The 14,627-nt window shown below is 38.6% G+C and overlaps 1 protein-coding gene across 4 annotated transcripts in view; it reads right to left on the reverse strand.

The window, feature by feature from the left end:
• LOC140942692 (nuclear RNA export factor 1-like) overlaps window positions 1–14,627 on the reverse strand; it is a 73,166-nt gene that overhangs the window by 26,670 nt on the left and 31,869 nt on the right. For 3 of the 4 annotated variants that reach the window (XM_073391657.1, XM_073391656.1, XM_073391654.1), the window contains exons 5-7: window positions 6,005–6,112; window positions 5,481–5,612; window positions 1,619–1,688 (exon numbers count right to left, since the gene is read on the reverse strand). In XM_073391657.1, coding sequence (XP_073247758.1) covers window positions 1,619–1,688; window positions 5,481–5,612; window positions 6,005–6,112 — 310 coding nt within the window. The remainder of the gene's footprint in view (window positions 1–1,618; window positions 1,689–5,480; window positions 5,613–6,004; window positions 6,113–14,627) is intronic. The other variant, XM_073391658.1, reaches the window with a different exon arrangement.

Consider the following 14,627-nt stretch of genomic DNA (forward strand, 5'->3'; position numbering starts at 1 on the left):
ACAATAGAAATGAGGAGGAGGAGGTGGAGGAGGAGGAGGAGGAGGGAAAACAATAAAAATGAGGAGGAGGAGGAGGAGGGAAAACAATAAAAATGAGGAGGAGGAGGTGGAGGAGAGAAAATAAAAAATGAGGAGGAAAAACAATAGAATGAGGAGGAGGAGGAGGAGGAGGAGGGAGGAAAATAAGAAAATTGAGGGAAATATTAAAATTGTGTTGGAGGGAATAAAAAAAATTGAGGAAAAATATTAAAATTGTGAAAAGGAGAGGGGTAAGTAAAACATTGTTTGCAGTGTAAAAAAAAACTATTTTGCCTTTTCCCTCATTAATATGCACGATTTGACCGCCAAAAATCAGTGAACCGGCACTAGGACATTCACAGCAGCAGGAAATAGGACTTGCATAATTACCTTACGTCTCAGTGATTTTAAGTCGCACAAAAAGTTTGACTTTTCTCCTCAGACACTATGAATTAACCAATGAAAACGTTTCTTATTTCCTTACTAACCAATCGAAAACGAAGACGTTTATCGACCTTAAGGTGACTCGACCCAGTTTTTTTTAGGGGGTACCATCCTACTTTGAAGCTCTCTGGTATCCCCACCTTTAATTGTATCGTAGGTATAACACATAGAATGGATAACATATAGATCAATCTACAATATAACATAAAATTTTTGGCGATCGGAGTAAATGTCACGTGGTTATAATGCCACGCCCCTTTGAGGTCTGAGTCGAAAATCTGCTGTTGCCGGCATTTTTTCGTGAAAATCTCTCGGCTACACACAGTGCGCATTAGTGCCTTGCGCTGAACAGAGTTTCACCAAAATCGCAAAGACCCAATTCGAGAAATTCAGCGGTTTCCAAATTTAGGTCATAATTTATGCGAAAATGATAAGCAAACTTTACACGGATTATATCTAATAAACTATGAGATTCATCTCTGTATTTTGGGCATCCTCATAACAGATGGGTCCTTGCAAGTCAGCAAAACAATATAGGACCTTGTAAATGCGCGCGATTTCGAGCAAAGCAAACATTTAGAAATTATAGTTTTCGCTATTTGTTGATGTTTGTCAGCGTTTAAGAGTCAATCTCACGAAAATAGCATTTTCTTAAAAATTCGTAGTTTTTTTTCCTTCAAATTTTTTCAGGGCCACAATTGATTAACTAACTACCCGGACTCTGAATTTCATGGTCATTGAAAAACTGTGACATTATTTTCTATAAGCCCAAACTTGAGTAAACATTGAAGATTTTTAGCGTTTTGGCTGAGTTTGTGCTTTGGGAGTTGTCTATTGTTTCTAGTCTGTCATTATACAGCATTCTTGTTCAGCACGCGTGCAATGACCACGCTTGGCTGACTTCTGAACAAGAATGCTGTATAATGACAGACTAGAAACAATAGACAATTAATTAACTCACAATTAATTCCACAACCACGACGCCGAAGTGTACGCTCTCATGGCGTCTTGTTGTCGTAAGTCCCAGCTCTGGTTACGACCACTTTTTCGAATTCCGAGGTGGTCGCTTACGAGAGCTTCGACTGTGCATTTTTTCCAAAATATAACTACAAAACATGATCCTCGTCAAGTTACATTAATATTGTTCCAAACACACCTTCATCATGATACAGATCAGATAGATTAAGTATCTTGGATGTGGCATCGTATCGCTCACCGAGGCATTGCTGTTAAAAAAAGAACAAACGGCTACACTTCATATGTACAGAATATTTAACAGACATAAGAAATTAAAGATAGATTGTTTATCAAAATCACATTGCAGCCATTACAGCTGAACACTATGAGCTTACGTTATTTTACAATAAACATATTCATCTAAATTAATTATATACTAAGAGATACTTTTCTAATCTATCAAATATGAAATACAGCTAGTGAGTAGTCTAATCCAAAATAGTCAATAAAATACTTTCTAAAAATTAACTTTATGTCTGTTAAATTATTTGTTAATAATACAAACTACTAGATTAGATTAGAGCTAGATGGGAAACAATTAGCTAATATAATTACTTGACATGGCAAAAATAAGAGAATTCTTTGTTCTATTGCTGTTGACGCATGGGATGGGATGTTGAAAAAAACGCTGGCTTCTTAGACGGTGTTTGGACTCGTGCCTGGATGGAAGGAGACTATGTAACTTATGACAAGAGTTGGGCACAATACAATTAAACGTTATATCGCATAGATGATTATGGTGCTCCTCAACAGGACTTATGCCCAACAATTCAATTCCGTAAGGACAGTTGGTGCCTGGCAGTCTAATTTATATCGCCTTTTTTTCTAATCGCAGTATTTCGTTCCTTAGGTACCTTGGAAGGGCGTGGTAAAAAACTGATATCGCGTAATCATGCAACGACTGATCGTACACACGAAGTTTAAAACAGCACCAAGTCTTGGGGCGGTACTCTCGCCCGCTTCAATTGCACTAAAAAAACACAACCTCTTACTTGCTTTATAGACTGTTTCATTTACAAGGGCATTCCAGGTCAAATTATCGCTTTTTGTAAGCCCTAATAACTTAGCTTCGCTTACAACCTTGAGTGGCTTACTGTTAACATTAACAGGATAAAAAATTTCGGGGTATTGGGCAAAGGAAACTCTTAACTCCTTACATTTGTCTGAGTTAAGATGGACCCTATTAACAGCAGACCACTGAGAGACTTGATCTGCTATATTCTAGGCATTGCTAACACTGCCATTGGGAACCAGCTCCGAGGCAGTTATGTCATCTTCAAATTCCAGAAATTTGATGACAAACTTGTATCAAGGTCATTAATCATTACGACAAATAGCCAGGGTCCGAGTCTGAAAAGTAACCATGTGCTGACTTGATCCTCTAAGATCGATTAGACAGAAAATCGATAATCCAATTAATTGTTCTACGCGGAATATCTAATTTACACAATTTATGTAGTACCATACCAGGATCAATAAAATCAAAGACTTTACGGTAAATCGAATAAAACTGTTCTAACTGTAGAACTGTTCGCGCCTGTCCCCATATTAGGGAGCTTAACAACGACGACGGCGACGGCAACGAGAACGTCACTTAAAAAGTGAATTCGCTCCGCCTCGAACTTTTTCGCGCTTATTCCATCTCGTTTAATTCGTCAAATGTTGGCAACTTTTTTTGGAGTTGAATTCGAAAAGACTGTATCAAAGTTAGGAAAAAGAAAAAAAAAGTTGTTGTCTTGTATTCCCTTTCACGTTGTAGTCGTGCAACGACGGCTACAAAATGTACAAAAAGCGTGATGAACGTGCAAAGTTGTTGTTTTGCCAATCTAACCCTATTGCCTTTTTGTCGTTCTCATTGCCGTCGCCGTTTCTTAAGCTCCCTATTAAAAGTTGATGAAGGTTGATGAAGGTTACTGAAGGGGACACCTATGTCCGTTTTTCATGCAAATCAAGGGCAAAGTTCGATGGTCAATGGCTTATAATAGTATATGACAAAGAAAAATGTCAGGGCTCAAAATAATGGCCGGTCAGTGGACAATATCCGGCCAAAATGACCATTTGTCGGGACAAACTTTCCGTTTCTGGCTATTTTGACCAGTCAAGTAAGGGTTAGGGTTAGCGTTAGGGTTGTTACGATTTTCATCATTGTTGTAGATGCATCACCATTATTCACGAAATTGCATGTGCGATTCTACTTAATGAAACAGTCTTTAACTCATCCTCGGAGACCCAGGGGCAGTCAGTCGGGTCGGAAAAGGCGGGACGAAAGTTTGCAAGTACGGGCAAAAGAGCCCCTGGGTACCGACTCTCACCGAACTATTTCCACAAAAAAAAGCGGATGCCGGCTCCTGATTGGGCACAAAAAATGCTTTGTATTATTGTGCCCAATCGGCGAACAGTTTCTCCTGAGTTCTTTTCGTGAGTTTGCACATGACGGCTATTGTCTCGATCAGATCTTGTCTGGCTCATGCACCAAAGAAATGCACGCAGTCAGGAGACTTTCAGTTTGATATGAAATCCCCATCTGATTTCAAAATATTGTCTGCCCGAAAACTAAAGACGCTTTTCAAAAAATACAAGCTTGAGCTTACAACAGGTACTCACGCTTGCATCGGTCACGTCTTGCGTAAATATTTAGGAGTTTTTAAAGATACCACGACGGCTAACAGCCACGAAAACGTCGCATGGAGAAGTGAATTCACATTTTTTCAGTCTCTATCGTGATAAATTCAACTCGCTTACTTTTCAAATGCAAGCGAACTCTTCTGGAGCTAAATTTCTATTAACCATATCCAAGTTCATGAGGAGAAAGAATTTATTGCTTGTTTACGTCCTTCACAAAACGTGAAATTCGGCATTTTCGCGGGTAGTCGTGCAGTTGACGGCAAAGAAATTTACAAAAAAGCGTGATGCACGTGCAAAGTTGTTGTTTTGTCTTGTGAAGCTATTGCTTATTTGACTTTCTCGTCGCCGCCGCATCTTAAACTTCTTATTATTTACGATCCTTTGTGATCCGTCAAAAACAGAATATTCGCGGGGCAGATTGAATTGCTCCTGCTGATAGCATCCCAAACGGTTTTTCGACTCATCGGTAGTTCCCTCGTTTCTGTTAGGAAAGTAGAAAATTAAAGTTTCCCTTGCACGCACAAGCTTAGTGAACAAACCGGGCAAGTGTGGCGAGAAAATAGAAGTCGTGTATGAACTCACGAAAAGAACTCAGAAGAAACTGTTCGCCGATTGGGCACAATAATACAAAGCCAATCAGGAGCCGGCATCCGGGTGAATTTTTGGAAATAGTTCGGTGTGAGTCGGTACCCAGGGGATTTTTCGCCCTTATTTGAAAACTTTCGTCCCGCCTTTTCTCCCGACCCGACTGACTGCCCCTGGGTCTCCGAGGATGTCTTTAACTCTGGCGACTTGATTCTGAAAGTGTTGTGAGTTATTGCTTCTTTAAAGAAAAGAGCCTTAAGGCACTAGTTACAAAGTTTTCGTACGTCCAAATTACTATTATTACTGTGAAAAGCAAGTCTGCATGAGATGTACAGTCACACAGTTTGCACGTGAAAGTGTTGGACTTCGCTCCTTTCGTGGATCGCACGTGAGGGAAATCGAGTTCACACAGTAATCCAGTAAGCAGATTTATAAAAATAACTTATGCAAACAATTTGCATGTAAAGATGTTAGACTTTGTCCCTTTTACAATTCGTACGTAAAAGAACGCAAATTGTCAACTAGAAAATTTGCTCAACCGATTTTAAGAAATCATCTCGGCTTTACAACATCCGCAATTAAATTATGCTTCATGCAAGGTTGATAGCCTAACATTTAGTTATTTCAAAGAAAATTATCAAACTGCCGAAATATATTTCTACTCATATCATGTTATCCACTCAATAAAACAATATCTGTTTATTTTGTCAACTAACTTCTTTCAAATTCATTCCCTAACGTCTACCATCAAAAACGGCCGGAAATAACAGCATTCGAAAAAGGGTTATCACCTTCAAAACCTCCTTGGTATTATCATCCAAATTAGAACTGCTTCCAACATTGCCAGTATAACTGTCAGCAAAACTACCAAACACATTTGAAGGGTTGTGGGGTGGGGGACTTGGCCTCACAGTTAATATGAGCTGCAAACGAATATCAAAACAAGCAGAAACATGGAGAAATGTTCAGTACAAATAAACAACTTTTTTCTCAAATGAGCACATCACAAGAATAGGTCTTTAAAACCATACAATGATAAAAATACATCGCACTTCATGATAACTATCAAGTACACACTCAAAAACACTCTGCTACACCTAACGTTTTAAACTCAATTTAAAAAAAAAAAAAAAAAAGCATAGAGATTTTGAGAGAGATAAAATGAAACCGCATTATTGTGCTTCTAGCAAATGTTAGAGATCTGGCGAATATGAAAAAGAGGGGGCAAGAAAAGGACTCTAGGTTCTAATTTCTTAAATATTGAACCTCTTAAACAATATTATTAAGGTCCCTTCTGATTAAAGCATACATGTACCTTTGAGCCATCTCTCACAGTGATTTTGTGACTAACTTTCTTCATGGCTTCTGCAACTTTGCTCCCTTCAACAAAAAAGGCTGCACTCTCTCCTTTGAAATAATGAAACTAAAGAAAAAACAACACAAACATAAGTGCTGCGATTGAGGGTAAAAAAAAAAAGGGAGTGAATTAATAGTAATTATTATTCATTCAAAATATTTCCCCGATCCTGATTGGCTAAGAGCACACGCATAATTCACCATAACCAGCTACTGATGACCAAATTTGAGAGAATTTTGGGTTTAATGAACCGATGACGTCAAAAGTGCAACTCGAAGGGCGACATCTGCTATTTGGAGAATATTTGCGTAGCTGAACATTCCTACCCACGAATTCTATCGCTTGAAAGCGTTGATTACTTTGAAACAAGTGAAAACTTCAGTGGTCGAAAAAAAAAACACACAGAAAAATCTTATATAGCAAAACTTCGATGGTGAGGCCAACTGGTCTTTCATTATATGCAAATGTGTCTTGTGATGCGGTTTATTTCCGGCGATGACTGAAATGACGCGCCATGTTCATCACGAATTTTCGTGTCTTTATACACGCATATAGCCTGCAACCGCAGACATATTTCCGGTCGTCGTTAAAATGCGTATCAAATCAATTCAAAAACAAATCGTTGAATACGATATAAAAGTAAATATCCTGAAGAATACTCGACCGCCGATAAAGTAGGAAGTGAAAAACCTTTAGCGGGTAAATCCTGTTTCGTGTAGAATTAATCGCCCCCTCATTTCTTATCTAACCTCCAAGCAAGCGAGACTAACGCCGCTTTTGAGGACGTTCTTGTTATTAATTGATTGATTTGATCTGATTTCAGAGCTACATACTACATTAAATGTAACTTAAGCTAATGTATGAACACTATACCAGATAGCTTTTCATGCGGACATGAAAATACTCCAGCCTGGAAAACAAGAAACAGCCAACAACTTCAACAATTTGTTCACAGCATCAATCTTAATACTGGAGCGGTTGGCTGAGAGGGTTTGCATGGTGCATTAAATCCCACTAATCAATCCCCAATATTTACCTCCATCTTAGTGGGTTCCTGTCTTCACTCCGACTCATTCACTTCTGTTGCTGTTCAAATAACCATTATTATCACTACACGCGGCCACAGGACAAACTGCCCTCTCTAAAACGCTCCTTTTCGCGGGACAACGGCAAAGTACGGGCTGTACATAAATTTTGAAATAAATTTGTACTATTTGGCCTTGTGTATTGATAATAATGATAATCACATCACTTTTGTCGGGCATGTAGTTTATTTGTGTCCCTCGTAGCATCATTTGCACCCGCGCTCCGCTCAGGCGCAAATAGGGACTTTAAGTTACGGCGACTACAGACTACGGACTACGGAAGGGACAGAAATGAGGACTAGGACGAGACACATGTGCTCTCGCTTCCCACCGTCGCAAGCTGGCGACGGTGTGTTATCAGTGAACTTCTCATTGTGAGAGCAAGGTGAGTACGAAGTCGTCAAATCTTGTATGAAAAAAGAAACTTTGAGTTAGAATATGGACTGAGGTTTTGAAGCTATCTATTACCAGGGCTCAAAATATCGGACAGCAGGTCGCCGGTCCTGATGATCGGCCAAATATTTTTTAGCCCGGACAAACCCCAATTTTGGCCGGTCAAGATACTATAATATATATATATATATATTTTGCCTAATGGAATATCGAATTACGCTGGCAATAGATCGTTGTAGTGCATTCACGTTCAGCTTTTTGGCAGCAAGTAGTAGAAAAATTCATAATTCACACGTTCTTGAGTTCCTTTCCGCGGTTTTTGCCCGTTTTCATGTCCGTTATACCTTGAGTATCATCGTACGGCCGTGTCTGAAATCCCCAAGGTTCGTCCCATATCTGCATATCGGTAAAACTTGATCTTTTTCGTTACCCGGCACGTGATCGAAAGTCTCCTCTACAAAGAAGAACAACACTAAATATTTTCGGTAAAGAAGTTGATTTGGGGGAAATCCGTTCCACAAACAGCGTTTTTATCATCAGAAGTCAATAAATATACAGCAGAGCTTTCGTTTGGGTCGTCGCGTAACACTTTATCGGGAAGGGCTCATTAACGTCAACAGAAATTTGCATAAAGCTCTTTAGAAGAATGAGGGATAGACAACGTTCGTTCTCGATTAGCTTAAATTTTTTTATCAGACTATTCTGGAATCGAGTCTGCAAACGAGATTCATATTCGACATAAAGAAATTATTATAAAATCGATGTGCTAAAAGTTAATTCCGGAGAAACAGCTGCCGGACGACCTGGTAAGAATTGCGATCGATTTGCCCCTGTGCCTAATGTTCCTCTTTGCCCACACTGGTTCCTCTGTGCCTACTATTCCTCTGAATAATCACTAATTGATCTGTTTCAATTGCTATGTGTAATGATTAACTGTTTCAGCTCTCGGTATTTGAGGGACAACCCCCAAGTTCTGTCGAAGTTGATTTTCACCGTTCCTCTCACAAGTAGATGTGAAACGTTAGCTGTGTTACAGGACTTATCTTCCCGATTTTGAAGATATATGGAAAGTTAATAAAAGTTCGATAAATATCCGATCAATAGGGTTTTAAGGTTCTAGAGCATTCTAAGTGTTTACCTTTAAAAATGCAACGTAATGAATAGGCAATTTACTAATAAGCTTTACATGCAGAAACATGTGCTTTTTGAGAGTGGGACATCTTGTCTCCAAATTTGACATCCCTGGGAAGATAGTTATCTTTTAAATGGACATTTCTTCGTTTTTAGTAATTGACTTAGCTAGTTAGGGTTTTGTGGCGGGCTCGTTTTTGTTGGCAGATACATCCTACGCATTATTATATATATAGACATATGGTCAACGACCAAAATGAATAGAATGAAGACACAAGAAGTGCATCCCTGCAACACCTAAATCCCAGTAGCTTTAGAATAAATTTAAGAAAATTCTGTCCTGCAGTCATAGGATGCTATTATTGGAATGATATTCCTTTATCTATACGTGAAAAAACAACTAAAAAATTGTTTAAAAGAGCACTTTTCAACCATTATCTTGCTCAGTATTAATCATTGCCACACCGACTCTCAAATGTTACATTTTTTTATGTGTGTGTGTATGTGCTTTTCTTTTTTCCTTTCTTTTGAATATAATTTCACATATTTTTCATAGTTTATAGGGTTTATACTTTTCTCTTTTTTTCTCTTTCAACCTAAATAAAACTGTAATTTAATCAAAGGGCAAGTAATTTGTTTAACTATATCCTGCCCTCTCCATTTATTCTTGTAACCTGATATTTAATTCTACAAATAGCATCTTTAATTCTTCAATCTTGCAATACAATTTAAATGGCTTGTAAAAAAAATAAATGGAGGAAAAAATAAACAATAAACAATAAACGACCAAAAACAAATAGCAAGGTGCTAAGTAACTGAAGGAAGAAGGGTGAGCAGTTATAGATAGATAGAGAAAGAGAAGAACATCAGGAAGAATGTAGAACCGCCTTGCGAGTAAGTAAAATAAACCTTGCAAGTTTAACTGGCTGATTTTGGTGGAGTTCCTCTCCTTCTCGCCGACCCCATCAGTAAACGACACTAAAAAGCATCGTTTACCAGTGGAGAAGCCTTCTTCATCAGTAGCACACAAAAATAACCTTTATCAGAGGTGGACTGAGTTACGTTCAGCAGAGTGCTGAAAAAGAAAGTTTATCAGATGGACAAAACTTTTAGCTATCCTTTAGTTTTCTAACGGATAACAGATTATCGTTAGTGTATTTTTTCCCAAAGACGGTCACACTATTGACTTTAGCACAAGCAGAAAGTACAGTACCACCTGCTGCATCGTTGCGTCACTCCAGCAGTTCGTTGTTGTTTCGCTTTGTTGCATTTCATTACGACATGACGACATGAAATTTATTGCGGCGTCCTTTTTTTCTTTACAGCCTTTAATGCGAAGCAGCAAAGAAAAAAAAGCCAAAGAGAAAAGAAGTCACTACAGCGTTATAGACTGAGCAAAACGCATTAAGCGACAACTTATGGAAAATATTATAAAATGTTCGTATCCAAAGATGACCGGTCAAAATGACCGGCCAGACGAAAGTTTGACCGGTCAAGTCCATGATCAGGCCGGACATTGTCCGTTGACCGGCCGTTATTTTGAGCCTTGATTACGTACCGGAAAAGCCACATCAGGTGCAATTTCAAGCCCTTTTGAACTAAAAAATGTGCACAATTTGCGGCAAACTCGTGTTTACTGATTTTGACCGCCAAGTTTTACGCTTACAGTAGTTATATGAGCAACAAAACTTACGAGTTAAACACTCTCTTTGCATTTTCTAGACAGAAATGACTTCTCCTCAAGTGGAAATGTAAGTAAATAGTTTTGCTGTGATTTTACGTTGCGATGAAACAACAAGAGTATTTTGAATGTTTGATTGTGTTTTATGAACGTGTGTTTTAAATTTTGATTTGCAGCGTCTGCAGCGTGAGGGCCGCACAACAAGCGACAACAAGAAACAAGTAATGCACTATATATCTATATTTTACTGATCATTCAACAATTCTGTGCATAGTCGTTGGAATGGCCGTTTAGGCTAACGAGTATACAATTGTATACTTAAGCCAGAATGACTGGCCGGAGATTTTCTCACTTTAAACCAAAACATTTTGCTCCACTTGTGGCAGTCAAAACCTGTCAAGAGGTGTTTGTTTACTCAATTGAGCAGTGTTTCTGTCCACAAAAATTAAGTACAGTATTTCGTACAGTAAATTTAGTTAATTTACATGAAGTAATAAAGTAATGCCCTATATCTGAAGTTCTGTAAGAAGAGATTTTAAATGAATTCTTTATTTGCCTCGAATATCATATACAGCTTTCAAATATTCGCTTTGAAGTTGTTCTTAGCAATTTATACTGAATTTGCATAAAGAAGTTTTAGCTCCGCAAAAAGGCTCGTGCCATTTTTATTATCCTTTGTTTCATTTGCTTTGTGTTCGCCATGTAATAATCACAAAAAAAAAGCCAACAGTGTTCGTTAACAAACAAAACTAATTGCTCGTTCTCCTTTCCATTATACACTTTTACGTCAATGTTGACTCTTGAAAGAATATACTTCATTTCTTAATAATAGTTTATTTGACTTTGGTCTATTTTTCGTGATTTTACTACCGGGCGACATTTATTCACAGTAACGCCTTTCCTGCAGGTGCATCTCGTTTTAATTGCGATTTAGTTATATTTATTTGCGAAAATATATTTCATTAAGTTGTTAGTTAAAGAGAGGTAATAACCGAATTTTGAATATGAAAGGTTTTTTGGTCTTGCAATTTTAAAATAGGCCATTTCCGAGTTTCAAAAATCTCACTTTCAAAGCGAGGCTAAGTGCGAAGTCATTGACTTGAAAATGGTTTTTAATTCTCATGCAAATAAAACTCATCTTCACAACAAAGGTTTCGCACTTAGCCTCGTTTTGAAAGTGAGATTTTTTGGAACTCGGAAATGGCCTATTAGATCGGTTTTTGTTTAAGGTGAAAACTTCAAATTAGTCTGCGCTAACTTGCAATTTAATTCATAATGTAACACTTTCTACATAAACGCTGTTTTGCTGACTTGGCTAGGTCTTTGTCTCGTTACTTTTACTTTCTAAAATAGCAACAAAAGATTTCAGGTTAAAAATAGAATTTGTATGTAGTTTTCATTTAACTCTCAGAGATTTCTGTTTATATTTCTATTGTATTCTTTTGTCTTCAGTGGTTGTAAAAACCAGATATAAGTAAGCTGCTTTGAACTGATTTTTCGATTACATCGCCGACTACATTTTTTAGCTAAGTTGCGCTACGTGTACACGATTAACCGCTCTTGGAGCCCGCAAAGTTCTGTTTCACCTACTACTTTTCCTTCCGTCACACTGGTGGAGGAGAGTGGTAGCCACAACTGGACAGCAGCCCAAGAAATACAAGAAAAAGCAGAAAATTCAAGGCGTTGGAGGCCTCAAACGATGTAATCCCTTGAGCGAAAAACCGATTCTCTCGCCCAAGTATCGTGAGTACCGCCTTTTTTTTGACTTACGAATTCAGTGAAGAAAGTGAAAAAAGTATTCACGGAGAGAATACAAAGATATTATCTGAGAAGCCGCAAGGTACACGCTCCTATTTTTGTGAGGTCAGTTAGGCCTAAACAAGATCAAGAGACACAAGCCGACGACTGAGACGAAGACTGAAACGCCATACAGTTACCGCCTTTGGTGATTAATTCACCCGCCGATTTAATCAAACTAGTTCCTCGAAGACCGTTTCCTGAGAGAGACAATCTCACCGAGGACTCATTTGAATCAAGCGCCAGTGAGAACGAAGGCACAAGTCAAGCGAGTAATTTTACAGACGATAACGAGAAAGATCACCCCTTAGAAGAGTTAAGTGAAACCAACGCCATGTCTGCGGAGTTGCTTAAAGGTTTACAAGAGCAAATGGTTGTTATACAGGCCCAGCTAGCGACACAACAACTGCAACAAAAGGAAACAGCCAGCGCTTTTGAACGCAGCCCGATTCCCGAAGTCGCTAGTGCACATCGTCCAGTTCCGTTCTATGGCTATGATGCAGAAGATGTAAACCGATGGCTAGACAAATTAGAATATTATCTCAACCCACAGCCTTGGCAGAGTTAGTCTTGAATCTCGCTGGGCCCGCAGAGGATTTCTTTTACTCCTTGCCTGATGACCGCTAGGAGACGTTTGAACTATTACGCGACGCTTTGAAGGAGCGGTTTTCTAATGACAACCAGAGCTGGATCACCTGGCAGACCGTGAGAATAGGCAGCGGGGAGAACTAAAACCGCTAGATACTAATTTAACGGAGCTCACCAATAGCTTCCGACGATTACACATCACCGATACAGAGCAGATGGTGTGCGCACTACGATCGCTAAGCATCATGGGCGGTATTCAAAATCTGACCATTTGTGTCAAGATGGTGTGGAGTGAACATCTCGACTGCGGGGTGAATATTCGTTAATTACGCTGTAGATATAAACGATTTTGCTTTGAATCTCTTCCGGAAGCTCTTGAAAAAGAACGTCTGTCCAATTTTCAGGGAAAAAACGGTCTCATTCCGTTGATAAGTGTATTCTGGTGTATTTTGTTCGTAGTCACTTGCATCCTGTTTGCAACTGACCGAGAAAAGTCTGCACAGAAACGCTTTGCTCAATGCTTCAATCATGAAAAGCACTGGAGGTAAGACCCGCGGTTCGCCGAAAATTTTGAATTCACCGTGAAATCAGTGCAACTAGCGCTAAGCGGTACTGATAAGCATAGCTGTGATATGCTCATAAAATACTAGGAGCTTCTTCAGAATACCCGGCCACGGTATTTAAACACAGTGAGCTTATTTGTTTTGTCATCCAGCATTACAAGATGTTCACTTGCCAGCTGTAATAAGAGAATCGAAGTTGAGGGGGTCATCTTTTCAAGGACTTGTTTCTCTGTTGGCACCAAGTCTGCATTTCGTTTTGCTTAACATCTGTATTTATCATTACATGAAGACAAGTAAATAAAGTAGAGAGTATTTGTGTACAATGAACTTGGGTCCTCTTTATAGATAATATAATATTGAGCATCTTTATTTGCTCATATATTTTCTATTGGTATGAATCATAGAATGTCTTATAACTGGATTGAAACTGAAAATGGTATATTTGTGATTACAAAGCCTGATGCAGTCAATAGATTTTAAAAGCTTCAGCCACTATTTGTTTAATGATTGTGTCAGTATGTACAAACACATGTTATCACTTATGTTTTTGGATTCTAAAAACTCCTCAAAATGTGAAATTCATACATGTTTACAAATCTCCTGTAATCAGGGCTGGGGCAACATAGCTTGAGACCCCTTTCCTTTCTCCTCACCCCAATTTTATAATTTAAATATGGTGTCATAGGTCTCATCATACTCACAGTCAACTCTGTTATACAGACACTGAGGGGACCGTAGAAATTGTCCATCTTAATTTAGAGAAAATTTAAGGGCTTTTTTCCAGGGAACAAAGCAAGCCGTCCGTAATGATGAGCAAGGCTGTGCCCTAAGGAACATTGAAAGGAGCCCAGTTCTCTGAACCTGTAAAATCTAGGCTGCTCAGCATATGATTTGTATGAAAAATCTGAGATTTTCTAGTCACCCAAAAGCAAAAGTTAGGTGCCAGGGGCCACAGGGCTCTGCTAGAGCGCAGCCTTGATCAGGTGTCTGTATGAAGTGGTTGTCCGTAAAGAGGGCTTTTGGGTTACCAGTTATTGCAGAGGTGGATACTAGAAGTACAGTAAAACCCCCTGACTTAGAACCTGAATTTTAAGAACCTATTAGGCTAAAATATGCCAGATGAGCCCCCTCTATATAAAAACCTGTTTAGCCTAAAATTTGAAACAGGTTCTTATTTTTGAAATCTATGAAAAAATTCTGTACACTTGAACAGAGATAAATAAACATTTAGAATCTTCTTTGGAGACAAAGCTGTCTTATCACTCTAACTGCAATGTAAATGCCAATGTTTAAATTAAAATACATTCCTCTTTTTATGTCCATTCTCTCATAACTTCTAATTT

Source organism: Porites lutea, chromosome 7, assembly GCF_958299795.1.
Source record: "Porites lutea chromosome 7, jaPorLute2.1, whole genome shotgun sequence".
NCBI classification, from domain to species: domain Eukaryota; kingdom Metazoa; phylum Cnidaria; class Anthozoa; order Scleractinia; family Poritidae; genus Porites; species Porites lutea.